The 24,631-nt window shown below is 28.1% G+C and overlaps 10 protein-coding genes across 10 annotated transcripts; 2 read left to right on the forward strand and 8 right to left on the reverse strand.

The window, feature by feature from the left end:
- Positions 1–562: 562 nt before the first annotated feature.
- Positions 563–1,267, forward strand: VNE69_07227 (proteasome subunit PSA1 (PSA1); the record flags this gene model as incomplete). The annotated part of the gene is made up of 1 exon (XM_065474234.1): positions 563–1,267. The coding sequence occupies one exon, from the start codon at positions 563–565 to the stop codon at positions 1,265–1,267; it is 705 nt and encodes a 234-aa protein (XP_065330306.1).
- A 259-nt stretch (positions 1,268–1,526) lies between these two features.
- Positions 1,527–2,378, reverse strand: VNE69_07228 (uncharacterized protein; the record flags this gene model as incomplete). The annotated part of the gene is made up of 1 exon (XM_065474235.1): positions 1,527–2,378. The coding sequence occupies one exon, from the start codon at positions 2,376–2,378 to the stop codon at positions 1,527–1,529; it is 852 nt and encodes a 283-aa protein (XP_065330307.1).
- Positions 2,379–5,130: 2,752 nt separating this feature from the next.
- On the reverse strand, positions 5,131–5,958 carry VNE69_07229 (uncharacterized protein; the record flags this gene model as incomplete). The annotated part of the gene is made up of 1 exon (XM_065474236.1): positions 5,131–5,958. The coding sequence occupies one exon, from the start codon at positions 5,956–5,958 to the stop codon at positions 5,131–5,133; it is 828 nt and encodes a 275-aa protein (XP_065330308.1).
- Positions 5,959–6,445: 487 nt separating this feature from the next.
- VNE69_07230 (DNA damage checkpoint control protein RAD17) lies at positions 6,446–7,126 on the reverse strand (the record flags this gene model as incomplete). The annotated part of the gene is made up of 1 exon (XM_065474237.1): positions 6,446–7,126. One exon carries the CDS (start codon positions 7,124–7,126, stop codon positions 6,446–6,448), a length of 681 nt encoding a protein of 226 aa, XP_065330309.1.
- Positions 7,127–11,768: 4,642 nt separating this feature from the next.
- Positions 11,769–12,752, forward strand: VNE69_07231 (cAMP-dependent protein kinase catalytic subunit; the record flags this gene model as incomplete). The annotated part of the gene is made up of 1 exon (XM_065474238.1): positions 11,769–12,752. One exon carries the CDS (start codon positions 11,769–11,771, stop codon positions 12,750–12,752), a length of 984 nt encoding a protein of 327 aa, XP_065330310.1.
- A 479-nt stretch (positions 12,753–13,231) lies between these two features.
- On the reverse strand, positions 13,232–13,996 carry VNE69_07232 (short-chain dehydrogenase/reductase; the record flags this gene model as incomplete). The annotated part of the gene is made up of 1 exon (XM_065474239.1): positions 13,232–13,996. The coding sequence occupies one exon, from the start codon at positions 13,994–13,996 to the stop codon at positions 13,232–13,234; it is 765 nt and encodes a 254-aa protein (XP_065330311.1).
- Positions 13,997–17,482: 3,486 nt separating this feature from the next.
- Positions 17,483–18,229, reverse strand: VNE69_07233 (short-chain dehydrogenase/reductase; the record flags this gene model as incomplete). The annotated part of the gene is made up of 1 exon (XM_065474240.1): positions 17,483–18,229. One exon carries the CDS (start codon positions 18,227–18,229, stop codon positions 17,483–17,485), a length of 747 nt encoding a protein of 248 aa, XP_065330312.1.
- A 2,972-nt stretch (positions 18,230–21,201) lies between these two features.
- On the reverse strand, positions 21,202–21,897 carry VNE69_07234 (short-chain dehydrogenase/reductase; the record flags this gene model as incomplete). Its single annotated transcript, XM_065474241.1, has 1 exon — positions 21,202–21,897. The coding sequence occupies one exon, from the start codon at positions 21,895–21,897 to the stop codon at positions 21,202–21,204; it is 696 nt and encodes a 231-aa protein (XP_065330313.1).
- A 361-nt stretch (positions 21,898–22,258) lies between these two features.
- On the reverse strand, positions 22,259–22,969 carry VNE69_07235 (mitochondrial import inner membrane translocase subunit TIM50; the record flags this gene model as incomplete). The annotated part of the gene is made up of 1 exon (XM_065474242.1): positions 22,259–22,969. The coding sequence occupies one exon, from the start codon at positions 22,967–22,969 to the stop codon at positions 22,259–22,261; it is 711 nt and encodes a 236-aa protein (XP_065330314.1).
- Positions 22,970–23,249: 280 nt separating this feature from the next.
- On the reverse strand, positions 23,250–24,191 carry VNE69_07236 (phosphatidylinositol 3-kinase; the record flags this gene model as incomplete). Its single annotated transcript, XM_065474243.1, has 1 exon — positions 23,250–24,191. One exon carries the CDS (start codon positions 24,189–24,191, stop codon positions 23,250–23,252), a length of 942 nt encoding a protein of 313 aa, XP_065330315.1.
- Between the last annotated feature and the right edge of the window lie 440 nt (positions 24,192–24,631).

Below are 24,631 nucleotides of genomic sequence, written 5' to 3' on the forward strand. Positions count from 1 at the left end.
TTCTGTCTTTATTATTTTAATGCATAAATAAATCTATCTTTTTTATTTTTTCTTTGTTTATTCTGTCTTGGTTATTTTTATGCTGTTATAATTTATCTTAGTACCAGACTTTGTTTGTTTGTACACGTCATATTTGTAATTAACATATATTGACACTTTACATATAAAAATGTATTAATGTTATTTTTTCATAATATTTTTACTAACTATAAATAAAAAATTTAATTTTATTTTGCATGACAATAAAAAACAAAAGAGAGATTTTTGGTACTAAATTTCCACTATTGAAAAATATTACTTAGTTTGTTAAAATTAAGTCTGTCTAGATTTGATAACTTTCCCCTTTAATTTTGTGTATAACACTTTGATCTTAATTAGATTGTCTTATTAGAGTAGGCAAGTACTTCCTTGACTAATTTAATAGAAATATAGAGAGCATAAATAAATAAGTCCGATGTATTTAAAAAGGAATATAAATATTGTATCTACATTAGTAGATTAGACTAGACATAATTTTTAGATAAATCTATAAAATTTTATATTTTGTTTGTTTTTTGCCCTCATGAGCATCAAAGATGAAATTTACAATATTTTCAATGCTGACGGTAAAATCTTACAAATAGAATACGGCCTTGAGGCCGTAAACAAGTCTCTGCCTCTAGTAGTCCTAAAGAATAAAAACATGATAGTCTGCGCAGCCAAGAAGAATCAAGGCCATCTTCTTGAGGACGAAGTCCAGACAAGTTTCCAGCCCATCTACCCCAATTTATATTCCGCTTTTACTGGAAACTGGGCTGATGTTTTCTACGTAAACTCAAAAGCCAAAGATCTCGCCCACTACGCCTCGTACAAGTTGGGCTTCTCAGTGACCCCTGACATCTTATGCAGGAAATTAGCCGACGAATTGCAGCCTCTAATTCAGTCTACTGGAGAGAGGGCACCCGCTTTTGCGGGCGCCCTCTTCGGGTTTGATAATGGCAAACCTGTCGTCTACATGACTAATATCTCGGCAGTGTGTTATCCCGTGTACGGGTCTATGGTAGGTAGTAAAAACCAGAATATGTACAAGTATGTGGAAAAGTATTATAATGAAGATATAGAAGATGAGAAACTATTTGAAGTGGCAGTAGGTGGATTATTAGAGAGTTTAGGGGAGAATTCTGTGTATCAAGAGATGGAAGTGGCATATTTGAGGAATGGAGAAGTATTAAAATATCTTGATGATAAGGAAATTGAGTCTTTACTTTTGTCTATAGCCGATAAATAAAACTTAATGAGCATCAAATCTTCAATATTTTTTTTTGTATTATATTGATTTTAATATTATATATTTGTCTTATATTAGTATTAAATTCAAGATGTATATAATATTTATCCTTGAATATATTCTTATTTTATCCGTATGTAAAATTTTTAAATATTTATGTATGTAAAATGTTATATAAAATTTTTAAATATATTTATGTATGTAAATTGTGTATATAAAATTTTTAAATAAATATAAAAATTTTTATAAATTTATTTTTTTATAAATTCCTGGGTCTGATTGTTCTCTTGATTTTAGTCGCCTCTTTAAGTCCTTTGCCATAATTCGCGTAATCTACCAGTGCCAATAAACTCGCTAATATAAAATGAATCGTATTTATAAAATTCAATATTTCATATTCTGATTTGGGACTATTAACAACTTGTATAACAGAAATGTGTATTAAATACCCACTAACCAAAAATAATAAACAAATCACTACAAATTTCACTATCGCATTCTCTTCTTCTTCTTCTCTTTCTAGTATCTTTATACCTAAAATAGGTAGAAATAATAAATAAATTTGAAGTCTGTAATATTTCTGAGACTCAGTACCAGTAGCGAAATTTACAAATAATAAGATAATATACAAAATAAAAGCAAGTCTTTTTACTCCCGAGTACACATGACGAATAATATACACATCTCTGATTTTTATATCTAGACCTATTTTCCTATTATAACTTTGTAAAATTATATTATAAAGTACAGGCCAATAGACATAAAAACATAGAACTAGTAAAATATCAGTAAAAATGAATGTGTAAAATGGAAGTAGAAAGTTCTGAGAAATGTAAATGTACAAAATGGCAGATAAGGCTTCTACCTTAACAAGAACTAGATCTACTAGACCAGTCAAATCTTTAGCAATGTAAAACTTTGAGACAGCGATAAAAGCTAGTAATTCTAAAAGAGCTATGTACATAAAAGTGATAATATTATTGCCAGGCTTTGAGATATTTTCAAATCTGAATAATCTGCCGTAAATTATAAACTGAATTAAATCAATATAATATAAAACTAAATAACAGAAGAAAAATGAGACATTTGAATAAGTATTAGATACGACCATGGGACTAGATAGAAAAAATATATAAATAGTAGCAAATAAAGTTAACTTTAAATCAAAAACGGCATAATTTGTTGTACGGTATGAAACTAATACTCATGTTAATTTAAAATACAAAATACATGTGAGTAAAAAGAAAATGGAAATAAAAATCAAGATTTCTTTTGTATTTTATAAAAGACTGATGAATATTGAAACTTCCTCTTGATAAAAAAGTTTGATTTTATGTGCTCTTTTATATTTTGGATCTATTTATCTGCTCTGTAAAAATTACAAACAAAAATGTAATGCTTCGTAAAATTACTTTCTTGTGGCTTATTATTTAATTTTTTGTTTATGATCTCATCCAATGTAACTACTTGTTAAATTTGTCTATAGAAAATTAATCTTTGGATCTTCGTTGACATTTATTGGAAAAACAAGCTTAACTTAAAAAAAAATAACTAGATGGTTATAAGTTAAATAAGATAGCGAATAATCTTATGTGGAAGTTGACTGTCGTCTGTAACATACTAATGTTATACGGGCGTATGATTGTTTCAAACATTCTTTCTAACGAAAATGCTAAAATTTTCCGCTTTAATTTTATATAAATCTATTTTTGAATGCAGTGTTTGGTAAATTTACAAGTACTATCATAGTCCGCGAGGAATTATTGAGACTATTTAGATATTTTGTCTAACACCAAAAAAAATTTTGCTATCAATAAACTTGTTATTTGATTTTAGCATTTTCCCCTACAATTACTGGGCCCACACGAGACCTATAACTGACTAATTTTTATCAATTATCTCGATATGTAGATTCAATCTCTATTTATTAGTTTAGAATTTATCTCAAAAGTCGGGCCGAGTTTATTCACATTACACATAATAATTAAAATAGAAGTGATGCATTTATTATTATAAAAGATTGGTTGAAATAAATACCCTGTGTTCTAATTTTTAAAAAAAGTATATTGGTTTCATATACAAAATAAAATTTATAGTATTTTTACACTAAAACTAGTGATAAATTAATATATTCGAAAGCTAGAGGCGATATAATACATGAAACTTACTGTACTGTTGTCACGCACTTATAAAAATAAATTTATATATGGCGTAAATTGATGATAGATTATGTTTTGTACAATAATATATTAATTAGACATTGTTTTTAGAATTTTAAAATATTTTTACTGCTAAATACGTTTTTGAACGATTTTATGATAAACATTACGACCTAATCAATGTAAAATTTCAATAAAAAACAAACATTTTAACAAATTTAAATTTAATAAAAAATATGATTCGGGCTATTAACTAGCTTTTTTCAGTACTAAACCATTATGTAGGACTACTAAAATCAGTATCGCTTAACTAAAAAGTCTCGATTTTGATTTCTGACAGGTCTTCTGAAGTACCAGATCCATCTAAAGCCAACCTGCAAGGAAAGACTATGCCTACTTAGATCAAATGGGAAGAGGCCTCATAAGTATCTATGAAGCGAAAGTATGCTTGTAAATATATATAAAAAATTAGATATCCTAGAAAGAGCTTTCAAACGCGGCAGCATTATTCGAATCAGAAGTCGAAAGCAAATCTCACTTTTTTTACAATATACAAGATCTTAAGGATTAGGTATAACTTTACAGCAGAGACAATCCAAAAAATGCTAATAGAATCCTAGAAAGAAGCGCTTTACAACAAAATTTACACACGAACAAACCATGAAAGGTTGTTTTAAGCCTAAAAATGATGTATGAAATAGAAAAATCCTATCTGGCGGTCAAAATCAAAAAAGAGGCTGGTTATGAAACAATAAACTTATATCTACATAATATTTAAGCTTTCTTTGTATAGTGCGATAGTTACCCATTGCGCATCTATAGGAAGACTGTGGGTCATTTAGCTACCAGGTGTGATCGAGTGTTATAGGTTAATTATATGAAAAGACACAACGAGGTAGTTAGATGCATTCATCTCTTAAATGTATTTAATATAAGGTTGAGACGGTGAATAGAATCCATTAACACTCAGTGCAAGGAATCGTGGTAAATAATAGTGCAGAAATATGATAAGCACGAAGATTTCTACTAATATAAAGGAGACTCACAATAATCCCGACATTCAGTATTTGAAAAGACGAAGAAAGAAATTTTAATAGTTGAATTTGATATAACAATTAGTTTCGACCTAAATAATTAAGATTGAAAATCAAAGAAAATATGGTTTTTTTCGCAAATAAACTAGGACTAATAAACAAATACCTCAAAAAATAGTTTACTATTCAATAATTTGGGTTGAAATGGCGACCAAATATTACAAAAATAACATAGGAGAGCTGGAAATCCAACTTTACCTCGAAGCATACAATTAATTTATTGTGCTGAAAAGACTTTAAAGTTCATCTTGTTTAACGACGACAAGGATACGATTAAGAAGATGCAGGAGTTAATGAAGTAAATAAAGCTAAGTTCACTAGCTAATATGGAGACTTTTAAAGGAGAATGAAGCTAAAAGTCTGAAGCTGAAATAAATTTATTTCACAGAAGCCATAGTTAGTAGAGAGCTGAATCCCATGACTGATACCAGACAAGTTGTGGTACAAATATCTAAACATAATAGAAAAGTAACTCAAAAATCATTTTTTAGACAAATTACAAAAAAATTTTGACTCGAAAAACTTTTCCATGTAAGAATAGTACACAATATTTTGCGAAATACAGTAACAAGTTAGTACTCTACATTATTAACGACCAATTTAATTTTTTTTATAATCTTCTTGTCGCGCCATCTTTTTTATATTTAATTGCTTCTTTCAAACCTTTACCATAATTCGAATAGTCTACAATTGAAGCACAAGTAGCAAGCGAAAAATGCACACTATTAATAAAATTTAATAATCTAAATTCGGAATGTATTGTACCAAAAAACTGTATAACAGATGTAAAAATCAATAGCCCACTGATAATAAACAACAAAAAAATGACTGAAAATTTAGCAATCTTGTTTTCTTCTTCTTCCTCTTCTCTCTCTAATACTTTAACTATCAATATAGGCAATGCCAATATATGAAACTGGTACTTTACGAGAAAATTATCATCAAGTGTCGTAATTTTTACAAATAACAATACAAGATACAAAATATATGATATTCTTTTTAAACTTGAATACACTCGCCTCATAATATACACATCTCGTATCTTTATATCAACACCTATCTTTCTGTTATAACTCTGTAAAATGATACTATACACTACCGGCCAAAAATAATATATACAGAAGGCTAACATAAGATCAGTTACGATGTTTGTAATAATAGGCAACCAGAACTTCGATGATATGTTTATATAAAGATACGCTATCAATGATTCAACTTTTAAAAGTACGACTGTTAGAAGACTAGTAAATTCTTTTTTGAAATAAAACTGTGATAAAGAGATAAATCCAAATGTTTGTAAAAATGAAAGGTAAAATGTTGCTGGTATAAAAGTTCCGCGAGTTTTTATATCACGGTAGTGGAATAAAGCACTGTAAACAATAAATTGAATTAAATCAATATAATAAATAACCATGTACCAGAAGAAAAAATTATCCATGGGTTATATTTTAATATGATTGTTTGTTGAAATTGGTCGAATTATAGCATTTGTATAATATTGTATGGTTTAATTTTGTTTTAAAACTAAAAAATTTGTTTATATCTGGTGACGTCACAAAACGCAAATGCAATTGTAAACAAGCGATATAAAGACTGCGAAATTTAATAATGTTGTCATAAAAAATTTTATAGTAAATCAATTTTTTAAATAAGATCATAAAGATTAGAAATATCAATACATATAATGTTTAATCGTCATAATTAAAGTTTTGCTTTTTGTCCACATAACTAAAATTTTGAGACATATTTTATGTTTTGAGATAGACTAAAATCATAAATAAATAACAGAAAATATAAATTTAAATTATAGATGATGTCAAAAATGGGTTTTTATAAATAATTTTTTTATAGATAAAATTTTTCGTAAAACCAAAAATTAAAAAAAAATCTTTACAAGGTAATTGTTTTAATCTTAGCTGACATTATTAATTTTCAATCAATGTTTTGGGTATTTGTATCTCTAAAAATATTTTTTCTTCATTTTTAAATAAAAATTGTACAGTTAAAATATTTGCACCAAATAAAAACAATACTTTCTCTACAAGATTAAGAATTGGACTTACAACATCAGTCCAAATATTATTACAGGGAAATGATAATTCTCCTGTTTCTATAAATGACATTTTTTTAATTTCTATTTCTTCAATAACTTCTCGATCAATTTTTCGTATAAACAGTTTCCCGTCTTCTATTTCATATTTGACCAGACCTTTAAGATTAGAAAATATTCCTATTGTTTTACTATCCACTACAAATTTAGTATAAATATCGTCTACCTCTTCATAAATATGACTAATTGTGGAGATGAAAGGAATTTTTATGAATGCTGTGTCTGTACAAATTTTTATTAGATCTGAATTGATTTCCAGAATATCTGAAGAAACTAAATCTAAAGAATTTAATAAATGGATTGGGTTTATGGAAAATTTTTCGAATGTTTCAGAACAAGAAAAAAGAGTATTTGGTATACTAAGGTAGTACTTGTGTATTTCTATAGATTCTATTAAAATATTTTCTGGTGTAATTGAAATTATAATTTTAGTTTTAGTTTTAAAAATTGACAAAAGTGACAAAACCAGATTTTTCTTTTTAAGTTCGACGATCATATGAAGGACGAAAAAATAAGAAGATAAATTCTTTGTATTTTTTTAAAATATTATGTGAAATATCAAAAGTAATACTGTATAATACATATTAAAATGATTATTGTTGTTATTAAAATAGATTTTGAATGCAATATTAATTAAATCGTATATTAGTTATTTTTTCATAGCTAGAAAAATTTTCGTTTTTTTGTATAGGAAAAAAATCCAAATTTTTTTATTAAATTTGATAAAAATCTAACAAGACAATCAAAGACAAGTAGTTTTTTTACATGACACTACAGGCTGCGTATCATTTTTTATCATGTAATATTTTAAATCGATAACTGAATGTTAAACTAAAAAATCAAGCATTAAAACTCAATATTAAAATAACATCAATAAAACATCTCAATAATGATAAAACATAATTATAATCCTTACTATATATATGAAAAAATACTTTAATTACAAATTTAAATGAAAGCAAAGCTTTAATAATGTAGACATCACAAAAAAAAGGAAGAAAGGACATATTTCTATAATAAAGAGACACATGGTATTTTTATGAAATAATTGCAACAGTAATTAATCAAAAAGGCTTATTTAAAATGGTAATCTTTTTGAATATAAGTTATGGTTAAATTCAAGACGATTTATTTTACCTGGGAAATATAGATGCAACAATACATTTAAACAAGAACCTCGACAGTTTGAGATCAAAAAAAAAAATTTAAGTGTAAATTGTAAGGAAATCTAGTTTTTTTATAAATATTCTTCGTTATTATTTTAATTTATACAGAAAACGCCCATTTTCCTTTATAGCATTGGAGTTCCTTGTAAATGATTTTCATTCTAGTCTTGTATGTCCTTTCTGGTCAGCATCAAGCTCATCTATTATGACGTGGTAAAGGTTTTCAATGTTATTTTCTTGATTATTGTCTGTTTAAATTTATTGGTTGTGACCGTTTGGAGCCGACATTGAAAATTTAAAAGGATCCCCCTACAATAAAAAAGGCAAGATAAGCAAAGACAAAATTTGTTTAAAAAGATTAGCTTTTTAATAATGTTGTCGAATTTTGAAGAAGAAAATCTTATTCTGGAAACATGCAATGAGCCTGAATCGGCGTGTGCCTTCTTTGCCATGCTTCTCCTTGATAAAAACAGCCTTATTTGTCTTGAATGCAACTCTGAAAGGTTATTGAAGAATAAGGTTGATAGATAAATATGTTTGTAACTTACTTACACCCGTACAGCTTCAAAGTCTGAATGAAGCGATTCTTTTTTTAAAAGTAGCAAGTTAAAAGTTGAAAAATTAAGAGAATATTTATAAGCACAACAATAAAGTTCTTGAAATATACAGAAAACTGAAAGTACTTACAGTTTGTCTTGTAGAGATTGCATAATCGAGGAAGTTACTAACAATAATCGGAGGTTAGCTGACCGTGATAAGCTCGGCATTTTCAAGTAGTGAAGATTGACGAGAGTCTGTTCTTATGTGGCAATCATATCATAGGTCAGTAATATGTAGGAGGAGTGAGAAAGGGATATGAAAAGCCTATCTCGCTCTTGTAGTAGTAGTAGAAATACTGCTTTTCTAAGCAGGATCACTAATCGTTGGAGAGCATACAATGCAGCATTTAGACAAATCACGGGGAAGGACTACAGGACTGCGAATCCCCTATAAATTATGTGAACTCTGACAATACTTAACACACATTCCCAACAAATTGGGGGGGGTAGTCTCTTTTTAAAAGAAATATTTGGCCTAGACAAGGGAAAAGTCATGACGAACACTATGAGTACCTTTTACAGTTCATCTAGACTTATCAAATACAGAAAAGTCAACGTATAGATCATCCTATTTTTACATTCAAAGCCAACATTAAGTCTCTATTTTGTAATTTTTATTTTTACACTCCTTGATTTTTTAAATGCGGGGGCAAAAGAATAGACACCTTTTATACTTATAATGTCTTTCTTGGAGCAATTTGTTTTAATACATTTTGGGGAAATATAAACAATACTACATTTCGAGGGAAATAAAAAGAGAACAATAGTTGTAGATTTATGTTTAGTACAATTATTTACATCATAAATGTTTGTACACCAAAAAGTGTCAAACATTTAATTTGATACCAAACACATGTCAGAGTCTTTGAGTACTGGAATACTAATTGTCAGCGTAGGTTTGCCGCATGACACTTTCTTATCGATTCTTATGTATGCTCCGAAAAAAAAATTTATGATTCCGTCTCGAATTATCAAATAATAATTTAGCAGATGATAGGTACTACCTGTTATTAATAAAAATGAAAATATGTTAATCATAGCAAAACGCTTAGCATAAAAGGGATTTACTTAATATTTATTAGCTTTTTTATAATATAGATGATATGTATGTAAAATATAACGACATTAATCATTTTAAGATTGCTTATCCTCTATAACTTGACATTGTTGTCGCTAAAAGACACTAAATGTTTTGGTACTTACTAAGAAGCAGAGATAAATGCCTTATAAGAATTTAAGGCAGCGACCTTGTTTATATTAAGCAAAACTATTGATTCTTATGTTTAAAAATGTATTCTCAAACAATACTCAAAGTCAACTTGCCGTATTCATTTGTTCCTTGCACAAGGAGAAACTATTCACATTAAAACACAGACGGGACATGTTATTTTACAGCATATATAACCAACAAATACAGTTTAAATATATATGAAAAGAGATTATCGTGCTGTATCAAAATTCAGTTTTATATAGCACATCTCATATCTCTTCTATGAGATCTTCATCATACATGTATTTTTAATTCTGTGCTGACATTGTTCTTCACTTAAAATCAAGTTTATAAAATGTTTAAATGAGAACAAAGTTCTAGTTTGTTTTTTCTCTTAACTTGGAGAAAGATGCTCGGATTTTACAGCAATGACATTTTTAAGTCCAATATACACTCTAAGTACATTAGAATTATACCTTTTGCTACATTATTTATTGACTTGAAGTGCATTCTAGGCTAGACTACGTTTAATTGCGACCGATGAAAACGTCTTCGTTAAATGGCAACTACGGCCATAATGGACACATTATAAATTATAGACGACGCAAATCATGCTAATTAATTTTTGCAAGCTGTAAGATTTTATCCGGATTTTTCTTATATTAACACAATGCTTTCGATTTCTATGTCATTTAACTTATATATGAGACTAAAAAAATATTAATTTTACCACATAAGATACACCAGTGCTTACATTAGTAGTATGGCCACTTGACTATGTTTATTAGTAAATACAGAGTAACCAATTGTGTCTTATTTTTGGTGTAGCTGCTACATGTCAACCATAAAGGCATTTAAAATAAATTTTTTTATAAATATAATTTTTTTTCGTCATGCTGCACTTACTAAAGCTCTAATTAATTTTAGTAGCAAAAAAATCATCAATCATGTGCGCTTCAAACTTACGTATTATTATACGTCCAGATCGTGTCCACAACTAATCTCTAATATGATCTTCCTAACATCAGAATAATAGTTCCACCATTGTACAACAGCTCTATGTACTATAAAATATACGAAACTCAGCTTTTAAGATGTTTAAATTAAATCATAATTTTTATAAAATAAATTAATCATGTAGATTTGCACTACATATTTAAATGTTTGAAGGTTAATATTGGCGTTAAAATTGTATATTTAAATATCGTGATACAACTTGAAAACAAATAATAAAATAGTGGACAAATTACTTAAAATTAAAGAAACGGTGTTGATGGAATCTCCGAATAGTATTCGGCCGTAAAAGGAGTGTATTGTTGACAAAAATACAAAGTTTAAATTGGTTTATTCGTAAAAATCTAACTAATATGAAAATGTTATATTAAATTTAATTTTAAAAAAGATCAATATTAAAAAAAACAAGATAATAAAACTAAAAGACATAGTTCGTGCTTACTTTAAGCTGGGATAAATATACGAAGTTTTTAAATAGTCTTCAATTACTTATTTGTCTCCTTTTTTGGGTTGTTAATTTCCCAAATGCATTGTAAATTAAATCAAGAAGCTAGATAAAACAAAATGTTAATAAAAAGTGAAATTTGAATGTTTGGAACTAAAACTTAATCATTTTTAATAACATTAAATGCTCATTTAAGATTTTTTATCTTATAATTTGACCTTGTTTTTATAAAATTTATATGACTATATAAGTTATTGATCATATAATTTAGTACCAAAAAATCATATAGTTTTCTTATGATTTTTGAATCAGGTGATTGTTTACGATCACGTATGGGTTAAAAAATTTCAGGGTGACAGGTATAAATGCAATTTTATAAAAAAACGCGCTGGCGAAAATAAATTTTAAAAATATGAATTTTAATTTGCTGTCAAATTTGAAAATTAAAATAATTTTAATTAAAGATGTTTCTCCTTTAGAATAAAAAATCCATCATAGGAAACTTTTAAATTATATGTCTGTTTACCATTCTAGGCGTTTTTACTATGTTTTGCAATAATTTTAGATAGACAAATAAAAAAAATAATTTGTCTTTTTTATCTCTAAATTACACTGATCTGAAACTTAATGTTATAAATTACAAATAATATTTTTATTAAATTATTTTCCAACGTATTTTAATTTTTTTTTATTTTTTGTCCCACATGATAGAAAAAAAAGATGTAAAATGTATAAAAAAGACCACATGTGGACCATTTTATGACAATTTTATAATTTTTATAAAAAATAAATTTGTAAAGACAAATATCTTTGATTTAAGAATAATGAACAAATCTATAATTATAAAATATGAAGAAGAAAAATTAATACAATATGAATATTATATAAGAATCAGATTAAGACATCCATTTCTTGTTAATGTTTTATTTTCTTTTCAAGATTATGATAATTTGTTTTTAATAATGGAATTTGCTAATACAAATTTTCAAGAATTTTTAAAAATACGTGGGACGTTTACTAAAAAAGCCGCAAAGTTTTATATTTGCGAAATTATATTAGTTATTGAATATTTACACAGTAGAAACCAAACTTATGGATTTTTTGTATCTAAAAATATTTTTGTAAATGATAAAGGACATATTAAACTTAAATACGAATTTCTGAATGCTATTATTGAGAAAAGAGGAGGTGTTAGGGATTTTATAGATTATACAGCTCCTGAGTATATTTTAAATGGGAAAATAACTCAAAGTACTGATATATGGCAAATAGGAATTTTATTGTTTCATATGCTGGTTGGATACACGCCATTTAATAACGAGTCTTACGATTTAACAAAGCGCGCTATTTTAAATCAAGATTTCTCATTTCCCGAATTTGTAGATGTCAATTCTAGAGATTTAATTCGTAAAATTCTAGAAAAAGACTCTACCAAACGTATAAATTTTAGTGAAATGAAGAAGCATCCATTTTTTGGTGATGTAGACTGGGACGCTGTACATAAACAAACATTAGAACCACCTTTTCTTTTTGATGAACTTAGTAAATATAAAAATGCTTCGCCTGCAGATTTGGACAAGATTTATACTTCTGATTATTATAATGAACAAAATAAAGACGGATATGGTAAAGCTTTTAGATATTTTGGAAGGATTGACGCAGACAATCCGTTTATTAAAAAAAATTAAATTTTATTACTTTTTACCAACCGAATCTACCCAATTTTATTGACGTGGTCGAACTTTTTATTTGACATTATTGATAAATTAACAATAAACTCTTATAATATATCAAAACCATTTTTATAAAATAATTCTATAACGACATACACATGTCAATATATAAAGAAAATATTAGGTATGTGTAGATTCTTTTCAAAGTTAAGAATATTTTCTTCGACTTTGGCCTTTATAGTAACTTGTCTAATAATATTAATAGCTAAATTCTGTAAAAAATATCAAAAAACACTTGTGCTGGCCTTGGATGATACGCAAATATCATAAATTTTGTATAAGGAATGTCAAAATTACTAAAAGATTTGTTATCAATTGGTTTAGAATTTGTTTGATGTGACTATTAAAAAAACAAATTCTTAAAAATTTTCAAATAAGATAATTATATTAGTCTAAACGACCCCAAGTAAGGATTTTTTAAAACGTAATCAAATTTAATTATTAGTAGTCACTTGGACTTCAATTATATCATACTTAGTTCTCAAAGATTTCAATTCCTCAATAGCCTTTTTTTCAACAAAATATTCAGCCACCATATCTAAAGCGAAATTTTTTATAAAATTAGGAACAAATCCTTTAAACATATCAATTAAAACATAATATCTCGGCACTACCATTTCTCTCTTGTTTTTTTCAATTCCTACTATTACTTCTTTTGCTACATAGTCAACATCCAGTGTATTTAAATCCTTGATTTCTTTGAACATTGGCGTATTCATTTTATAAGGAAATACTATCATGGTATCGTAACCTTCTCTTTGTAAACTTTCAACAAATGATCTCATAAATGCTTTACTCGAACTATAACAAGAATAAAGTTCAATGCCTACGTATGATAAGACAGAAGCAATAAAGACATGTTTCCTGCATTTGATGTTTTTTACACAATATAAATGGGACAAAATATTGACTTCAATCATCTTCTTCATTTCTAGGTATGAAGTATCTCTGACTAATTTTGGGCCGATGCTCATTCCTACGTTATGAATAAAGACATCAACTCTAAAGGGAGCGAAGTCCGGATTACTCAGGTCGCATTGGATATATTCCACATTGGGTATGTCTCTTAATCGCTCACATATATCTGATTTGTCGATTACTATTACCTTGTAACAGACGTTTACAAGTAATTCGACTATAGCCAAACCTAATCCGCTATTACCACCGGAAATTCCTACAATTCTGCCTTGTAAATTCATTGGGGCAGTAAATTAAATTTATTTAAATACCTAATTTTTAATTAAAATATGCACTATTGTAAAAATACAAGGAGAAATAGTAAACTCGTGGTTTTTAATTAAAATCTTATTTTCTGCAAAGTTTTTAATTTATCAAGGCCTACTATGACGATAGACTGTCATAAAATTGTGTAAAACTGAATTTATACCAATCACTTTAATTTAAAATTTAAACCTTAAGAAAAAAGCAAATTTTTGTAAAAGAAAAAACGTTCAATTTTTAATTTATAATTTTATTATATAAATGAAACGCGTCAATGTCCAGATTCTTATGTTTGAAAGATGTCAAGATATTATAAAACCTAAAGTCATCTAAAAGTGAAGAATGGTAAAATTATAACATCATAACATTATAATTATATATATTAGTTGATCGAAGACCGAACTTATCGCAGATATACAGCAATTAACCTCCAAGATGTGGGAACAAGACAAAGATGAAGATACGTCTACTGCTGTCATAAGTTGGGCCATTAGACGTGTGCTTCGTTATGTTCGAGAAACGAGCAGTTTTCATATGACAATAAAACAAGCCTCTTGTATTGCTTTATATACATGGAGTATTAAAATAAAAAATTTTTGCCTATTAAAAATTAACTTGAATCCCTGAGCAATTTTGAGACAGATCAAGTCGACCATGTAGCCTGTTTATAACTATGCCATATATTTTTCTCCGGAGACAAAAACCTAATATGGCAATTCTCCAACACGGTCTATGTTATAGTTTAATAATGAGCTTATAACTTTGACCTGTAGGTCGTATAAAAGAAAGAACATTTGAGTTAGTACGATGATGTCTCATCCTTGGCTAATATGATATTAAGCCGTAATTTTTATTTGACGCGAATCATTATTCGCGCAACTTTTCATGATGTATTTTTGAAGGATATCGCAAAGCATGCAACTCCAAAAAGTACGTGACATATCTTCGTAGAACCCGAAAGCGTGGGTCTTTCTGTTCATATGTAAATTTTCTCGTAGCCTGCTTTCCATAAAAATCAAATGATTTTTATAAAATTGCTGATTTTAATAAATATATGCAGGTTTTTTTTGCTTTAAATTTATAAGAAAAAACAAAAAAAAATTTAATAAGGTTTATATCTTATTGACGAAGTTCAACTGCCAAGAAACGTAGGAAGTTGATATGTTATTTAGTTTATCGGGGGTTGATTTATAACATATGACTAGCTAAAGCTTTTCCCTTTTTAAATGCAGATTTAATCTGTGCGCATTGCATTTTTGATGGAATAAAAAAATAAGAGTACTGTAATTTTAAAAGCGGAATAAATTATTTCCAGCAAAACTTGAAACTTGAACAATATATTGATTAAAGAGGGTCTACTCCCTTCATGATATAACTGTTGAGAATATATATTTTATAAAAAAAAAACCTAAACTTTCAATTATCTTTAACATATGGAAACTAAAATTAATCAAACCAAAACATGAACAAAAGAAGTGGTTATAAGTTCCGTCGAAGCATGAGACGTAGAAAATGTAGTAAATGTTAGAATGGGCATGGTTGGTTGTCTAACAGAAGAGAAAAAGATGGCTTGCATCATTGGGGGACTTTAGATAGATGAAGACTTAGAGGAGCTATGATAAGCAGTATTGACTGTAATAAGATCTGGCATCAAAGAAGTGTACAGATGGAGTGATGTGCTAATTCCACTATTCACATTTAAAGCTATCGTGGCAAGATAGCCGAACCAACAGTGTTCAAAAATCCAGAGAGATTAAAATGAAGAAAATCAAAACGGAATTGTAATGTAGTCGAAGAATGAGATAGACTGAAAAAATCCGATTTCATTGTTGGGAAGAGATGTGCAAAGAAAAATTTCATGCCCATAGACTTTATATATTATAACAGGGAAAGAAAGTACCGTAAAGACCAATACAAGAAGGGATAGTAAGGCGCGAAAAGGATTGGCAGTTCATATTCAATTAACATAAAAATTCACTTTTATTTTGAGAGCCAAGTAGTAGGCCTAGGAAGTAGTAAAGACAATTACATCACTCAGTTCTAAATTTGTCCGGGGATGTTAAGAATATACATTTAACAGTGAAATCTTTAACTATAACTTTCGATGTTTTCGAGTTCAATTTATGACACCTATCATTCGAAATCTTTGAAGGTTAACTAATTTTTTTGGCTAAAGGTTAAATAGTTCGTAAAATAATTCTGAATTATCTTAAACGCAGTTTTAAAAGTAAGAGTTTAAACTAAGCTGTATTATAATTTAGGGTATACGAATTTACAATCAAATAATGTTAGTTTAAGTTCATAACTCTCATTGGGCTGAATAACTAGTGTAAAAAAATCATTTTTAGTTTCAAAGCATACAAAAGAAGTACAAAAACACGATATACTTACTAAAATAAAGTATGAGTATATACACAAATCCCGCACTTGAACAGTTTTCTATGTAATGTTATAAGGCGAAGGGGTGACCAAATATCACAGAAACCTCATTGGGGAGTTGAAAATCCAACCTTACCTTAAAGCATACATCAAGTACATACTGCTAGAGAAGACACTAGAGACCATCTTTTCATGAAGACGACGACGAGGTTAAGAACAAATGACGCAGGTGAAAGAGAAGAAGCTAGAGCTGTAAGTGCTCTAGCAAATATAGTAACTGTCTAAGGAGTGCTGAGGCAAAGAAGAATAAAGCTAAAAGTTTATAGTCAAAAACAAAATTAAATCACAGACACGATATTCTATGAAGAGTTGAATCTTATAACGATACTAGGACAAGCTGTGCTACAAAAATCTAATCTAAATTGGAAATTAACTCGCCAATTTTGTATGAAAATATAGTAGAAAGATTAATGTTTGGATAACATTTAAAACTAGTAAATGAAACAATTACATAATAAACAAATTAAAGACGGATATGAAGAAGCATTTAGATATTTTTGGAGGATTGACGCAGACAATACGCTTATTAAAAAAAAATAAAAATTTAATATTAATTGCCTGCCGGATCATAAAAATTTTATTGACGAAGTCGATCTTTTTAGCTTGACTACATTAAAAAACTGATAACAACTCTTATAATAAATCAATCATACAAATCACAATGGGAACTATTTATATAATTTACTAATTAAATGCACATGTAAACATTATAAAAATATATGTTATGTGTGAATTCTTAACTTAGTTTGGACTTTTTTATTTGAGTACGAGTGTTTAAAATAACTTTTCTGATAATATTAGTAGCTTAATTCTGTAAAAATATATAAAAACACTGTGCTGGGCTTAAATGATGCGCAAATGTTACAAATTTAGTAGAAGTAATGTCAAAAGTACTGTATGATTTTTTATCGATTGAATATGAATTTGTTTGATGCGAGCAATATAAAAGATTGATAAATAAAAATTTATATAAGAAATACTTATAGTCTATATAATTTTCTGCAAAAAAATTTTAGTAACTAAATTTAATCACTAGTACTAATTGGTAGATTCTTAACAGATGGCGATTCTTCAATGGCGTCTTTCTTAACAAAATATGTTGCTATTTTATCTAAAACGAAATTCATTACGACTCTAGGAATAACCCGCTCAAGAACATCAACCAAAACATATTTTCTTGGCAATACAATCTCTTTTTTATCTTTTTTAATTCCTTCTAATACTTCTTTTGCCATGTATTCAACATCTATGGCATTAAAATCCTCAACCTCGTTAAATACACTTGAGTTCATTTTATAAGGAAATACTACCATCGTATCATGGCCTTGATCTTCTAATTGCTTAACAATGTCTCTTATAACTTCTTTACTCGAACAATATAAAGAATAGCGATCAAGACCTATATAAGACAAGATAGAAGCAATATAGACATGTTTCCTACTATTAATATTTATCGTCAAATAAGAAGGCAACATAAAATTGCGCTTAATTATTTCCTTCATTTCTTCATATGAAGGTTCATGTGCCGTTTTTGGGCCAATGCTCAAACCTACGTTATGAATAAAGACATCAACTTCAAATGGTCCAACCTCCAGATTATTCAAATCGCTTTGAAAATATTTGACATTGGGTATGTCTTTTAACTGCTCACATATATCTGAATCGTCGACTATTATTATCTTTTTACAGACGTTTAAGAGTAATTTGACTATAGCCAAACCTATTCCGCTGTTGCCACCAGTAATTCCTACAGTTAGGTTCAGTAGATCCATTGGGGTAAAAAAAAAGAATTTTTATTGATTAAATTTTTTTATTTAAGGTTTTTTCAGGGTTAGCAAAAAATTTCTAATCGGGTTTTTTGTTTTTTTAAAAAAACAGAGGAACAAAATTTGCGAAGAAGAATTGAAAACATCTTGCAAATAATCTTTTTAGACTTTAACGTAACAAGAGTGTTTAATATAAAAATTTAATTGAACATTTTCACGTTTTAAAGAGGTCTGAATTCGTAAAAACAGAATTAACAAGTAAACAAAATTTTGACTGGTTTATCATTTTTATATTTAGTTGTGAGATATGTAGAATTCTTATATTACAAATGATTTATGTTTTTTGTTTTGTTTAATCGAATTATCTATTTTACTAAACGTTAGAAAAGTTGAACAAAAGCCTCCTATTATCATAAAAAATCTAAATCAGAAAGTTTATAAGTATATGATGTTTAAAAATATTATTAATATTTATATTTTTGGTTGATTCTTTTATTTTTGTTTTTTCCTTAAAATTTTTTAGCTAAGGCTGACTTTAGCCGTCTTTTATTGTAGGCTGGCTGTAAATGGACCTGATACTTAATAATTACCTGTCAAATATCAATATCGAGAATTGCGAGATCTCTGGTTTACATTTTAGAAGTGCTACTTGATAGTTATGTAAGATATTGCATTCTAATCGAATGCTCGAATCATATTCATACTATTTAATTTGGTCTTGCACAGGGTTTCAACCCTCTGTATGATCTCATTTTTTTTTCAAAAGTCTCTCTTCTGACAGCACTAAAGGCATTCTCAGTTATTCCAAGGTATTTGTTTTCTTTTGGCCCTTCTAGTATTACTGTATCGTCACTACAATTAGTTGCAGACTTACACCTGCTTATTTCAAACCCACAGCCAGCAAAATCTCTTACTACCTCTTTAGAAAGTTTTAAAACCCTTCGGTTTCTGAAAAAAGCTTAAGATCATCAATAAAAAAAGAAGGGTTGTTACATAAACATTTTCATGAGTTTGTATTTCTACTTTTGGGTAAGTTAATTCAGTTTCCTGCTCAAAGATCCATACATAGTACAAACTAAGCTGAAACAAGGCATCTCATTGTAGTATCCCTCTTTCGATCTTTTTATTCAGCACCGTTTCCGATCCTTATTTTATCTGAATGTGCCAAATTTTAACCGTAGCTACTAAGAATTTACTTATCACACTGGGAAATCAAATAGCCAATACATGTTAATAGATAAGAATGGTCTACAAGGTCGTAGACTTTTTACATCTATCCACATGGTCTTTAGCTTGTTCATGCACCTTATTGACTGCTATATTAATCATAGCTTGTTCGTATACTCCTTGGACTTGTTGGACTGCCCAAGTTGATTCTCTTATAGACCTCTACTTTCTACAATTAGCTGCATTGGTTTCGTTGTAAGCTTGTAAAAGTTAAGCATACAGGTAATACGCCTGAAGTCATTACCACTAGCGGGGGGGAATTTGGGTATTAAATAAGTAATCCCTTTGTAGAACCAAGCTTCGGTTCTTTCCCCTCCAGACGTACTTCCTTAACACTCTTATATGGAAATCAATGTACAGCTGCATACTTCTTAATAAAAAAAATTGAAGATTCCATCACAGCCTTCAGCCTTCCAATTTGGTAAAATCAAATAATCTAAAATTCTTCCAAGGTCGAGAAAGTGATCTGAGCCTGGCTATCAAAATGTATTCTAGAAGATACTCCTCGAAACTATTTCAGTCTCCGTATTGCTCTTTCTTATTCCACATATTGAACCAGAATGAACTAATATCTTCTTTGCCTACATTATGATTAACCTCATTGACACACTTGATATTTTCGATAGAAATTGCTTCTATATAGCTCAAAGTTTTAATTTTCAAGCCTATACTTTTTGCGTCGGCCAGCGACCTCTAGCTTCCTTAAGTATATGGCTTTCCTCTCGTTGAGTATAACAATTGCTTCAAAAGTATCTCGGCGTAGACATGCAAGCATGTTAAGTTCATGCATTACCTTCTTGGCTTTAGGCTTTTCTTTATTTGAAAGTTTATCAAAAGGGCAGGCCTTTTTAAAGAGGTTTACTTTGTCTTCGATCGTAACAATCTTTTTCAAAATACTTTCCTTCCAAGACAAAGGTTTGGGCTTTTTACTGGCCAGTTACTGATAGCAGATCTGTGAAGCTTGAATTATCCTTGCCATCTCTGTCATGTTATGAGGAGGTGGGATCTTATGTGGGTATTTGCCGCCTTGACTCTAGCATCAAGTTTCAACAGATCAACTTTTATATTAAAAATCATTCTCCTTCTTTTTACCTAATACACATGTGTGTTCTGAGTTAAGCTAAGTTTCTCCAGGAACAATTTCTGTGCTCTAAGTGAGAGCTCGGGTTCGAGAAGACCATTCCCTTCTTTCGAGCCAGTTTCGGCTTTTCTTCTTTTGATAAAATCCACTAAGAATTCCAGGGCTGACATTTGTCTACCAATATTACTAGTGAGTGCATTTTTCGCTTTGCTCTAAAATTCTGATGAACTCATGTTAAATCCAAATTTTTATAGAAGAACTCGGTTGCTTTATTCCACCCTCCTCTTGGCATTCTACCAAATTTATTTATGACTGATAGAAATACCTTCGAGGCCACTCTTCTTTACTCAATTCAATACTTACAAGTACTGCTGCAGAAGTGGATTGAGTTGGCACACGAGTGTGCTCTAACCCCTGTTCTTTCTATTCTGGTTCTACTTTCTTCTTTCTGCTTCGAGGTTTGTTGGTGCAGTTTTGTCGGTTTTTTCCTCCTGGTTTCTCCTTACCCTCATTTTACAAGTTAATTAAAAATAGGTTTGTTTTATTTTTGTAAATATATTCTATTACACAGCAAAGCACATAATTTAAATTTCTTACAACACAATTCAATACTTATCTTTATAACTTATATTTGATTTATATATTATAACATAAAAAAGATCTTTATTTTTTAATTTTCTTTCTCTTTTTTATAAAATGATTTTACTATCAAATCCATTATCCAATAGCTAACAAATCTCGGCAGGAATCCCAGAAGTGCTTCAGTATATCTAAATATCCAAGGCAACCAAATCTCTTTTTTGTCGTTTTCTATCCCATAAATTACACTTTCTGCTACTTTGGAAGCTTCCAAAGTCCAGAAATCTTTTACTTCTTTAAACATAAGAGTATTTATTTTGTAAGGGTAGACAATTAAAGTGTCACATTTTTCTCTTATAAGACTCTGGTTAAGAATTCTAATGAACGCTTTACTAGCAGAATAGAAAGAGTATTTTTCCAGGCCTATAAAAGACATCACTGAGTTTATAAAGACAAATTTCTTATATTTATAGTTTTTATAGAACCATAGTTGGAGTTTTATATTTACATAGATCATTTTTTCCATTTCTTCGTATGTCATGTCTTTTACCAATTTTTGGCCCAGAGAAAGGCCCAAGTTAGAAATGAAAATGTCGCAGTCTTGAACAGGAGGAAGTTCTTTACTTATGTCCATTTGTATATAATGAATTTTATCGTGAAATGTTATTTGGTCAGATCTGTCAATTATGATTATTTTTTTACATTTTTCTAATAATAATTTCACTATTTCCCCGCCTAGGCCTTTGTTCCCTGCTGTTATACAGACAGTCTTATTTGTCAAAATCATAGAAAGAGGGTAATTTAATTAATTAATTTAAGTATAAGAATAATGGTATGTTTTTAAAAAACTCGGTTATGTTTTTTATGCAGAATAAAAAATAAGGTTAATCTTATTTATAAAATAATCGTAAGAAATAATTCTTTTATATATATTAGATAATATTTTCTTAGTTTTTTTAGATATTTATTTTGTTATTTCTCAAAATGTACTTAAAAATGCTCGTCGTAGCCCATCAAAAACCAACCAATCATCTTTCGACAAAAAACTATGTGGTTGCCTAATAAAAATTCTTAACCCCATTTTCATAATACAAGATGATAAACACAAATAAAACATTTGAAAATCCTCACTGATTTATTCCATAAATTTATATTGATTTTAATATCTCCTCTTTACTCTTTTTATAATTTTTTATCTTCTCTTTATATATTTCTTCTTTAATCTTCTCATATTTATTATATTTAAATATATTCAACATATTCCTCATTTTATAAACCTGCTTTTGTATTTTATCAAAAGAAGTATAAAAATCTCTATTTTTATAAGACTCCAATATTTTGCTATAATTTTCAACATTTAAAAATTTCAATGTAGTCAGAAAATTCACTACATCTAAAAGCTCATATTCTCTAGATTTCTCATTAAAAGATTTTATATTTAAATAATTTGTATCATTTTGTTTGTTTGTATTGTCAAGTATTATAACTTTGTTGTTTTTCTTAATATTTTCTATTTCTTTTTGCAAATTTTTTGCAAAAATTTTGTACGTAGAAATTCCCAAGGGATCTACAAAATTAAAAATTTTTCTATTTGCTAAATTGTTATCTGTAATTAGTGCGATATCATAAATATATCCCAAATTGAATAAAAATTCTTCTGTGTACGGTCTTTTAGTAAATAAAATATTAAAATTCCAAGTAAATTTATAATTTAGAAGAGTCTTGAATGGGTCGATTATTAGGATGGGCTTGTCTGATTTTATAGTTTTATTAGTTTTTTGAGGAAAAAGACAATTTTTTAGTTTAGAAATTCCCCATGTGAGACAAAGAGTGGAAATTATAGGGAAATCTTTGAGCATTTAGGGTCAAAAAACAATTAAAAAATTATCTGTTATTTATATTTACTTGTAAGATTTTTGTTTTAAAATATTGTGTTTGTTTATTTTTTACATTAATTTTGTTTGTCTTAAATGTATTCATATTTTTTAAATTTTTTACATTGTGTCTGTGCTTTTTATTTTATTGTAACTTAATTCTTTTACACAATAAATAAATACATTATGTCTTGGAAATATCACACATAATATTTTTTAATTCATCTTAGATTTTATTGTGTCATTTGGATTTTATTATATATCTTTATATACTCTTACTTATGTTATTAATAAAATGTGTAATCCTCGTTTTATAACATCTCATCGATCTATCAATTTCTTTACTTAAATTTTTTACATTTCCTTCTACTAATTTCTCATATAAAATTTTTTCTAACTTAAAAATGCTAAATTTATAATTTCCTCTTTTATACAAATCTCTACAATACTCAATTATCTTCTTATATTCTTCTCTAAGTATTTTGTAATAGAAAACTACCACTTCTTTAAACTTCTCATATAAAAGTAAATCTGTTCTTAAAAAATCAGATATGATTCTAGGTACTACTAAATCTATAAAATATTTAGGATCTTCTCCTAAAACATATTCAAAATCAATATTATAAAACATTCCTTGTTCATCTATCAACATATTGTCTAGATTTCTGTCACCTATTTTAAATATATAATTTATCAATAAAGATATAGAAAAAGTAATAAGAAAATTATCATTCTGGTTTTTAGAAATGAAAGAAGAGAAACCTCTAACATCCTTGAAATTGTTTAATGTTCTGGCATCTTTCATTTCTATTAAATTGTATTTTGGATATACCTTACTCATTTTATATGGGAAATTTAATAAATTGAAAATATAGTCAGTTACTAGATTAAAAAAGTAATCTAAAGATAGATCCGCGTTAGGTTTATATAAATATTTATAAGGAACATTATTCAGGATTATTACGAATTCTAAAGGGAGAGTTTTAGAATTATAAAATTTACTTGGTATTATATTTGTAGAGATATTTAGTTTATTGTAACATGCTAAATTTTTACAACTTGATTTGTAATTATCACCTACTAGTGTATTGTAAATATCATTAAAAATTATATTAGTAGAGTAAGTACCCGATATTTTAGTATTTGACGAGGAAGCTAGTAGGCGGTATTTATCCTTTATGAATTTGTTTATAAATCTACAAATCATTAGTATAAACAAACAAAATATTAAATATCTAAAACACTGGTGATCAACACACCAAATTTATATATGGGAAATGTATTATTTGATGAATAAAGTCGAGTAAATATATACTAAATGAGATATATCAACTAAGATGAGTAATGTTTTTGAAAAGTTAACTTCATATTTTATTGAGTATGGAGTAAAATATAATTTATTGGGTCTTGAAAGGCAATAAACACAGTATGAATTCCGAATTTACATAAGAAAATATGTTACTTCTTAGTACCTGGAATTCCCTAGCAAACTTTCATTTCGAATACTACCAAGGCCATACTTTATATAGAACAATAATAAGAAGTATAAGGCGATCAGCCTTTGTGATTTTGAATTTAAGAAGCGCCGAAAGCTATATTAGAGCTGCGCCATATTTTATATTTATTTCTAAAATTTCGAGATGTATA

The sequence above is a fragment of the Vairimorpha necatrix genome, chromosome 7 (assembly GCF_036630325.1).
Source record: "Vairimorpha necatrix chromosome 7, complete sequence".
Lineage (NCBI taxonomy): Eukaryota > Fungi > Microsporidia > Nosematidae > Vairimorpha > Vairimorpha necatrix.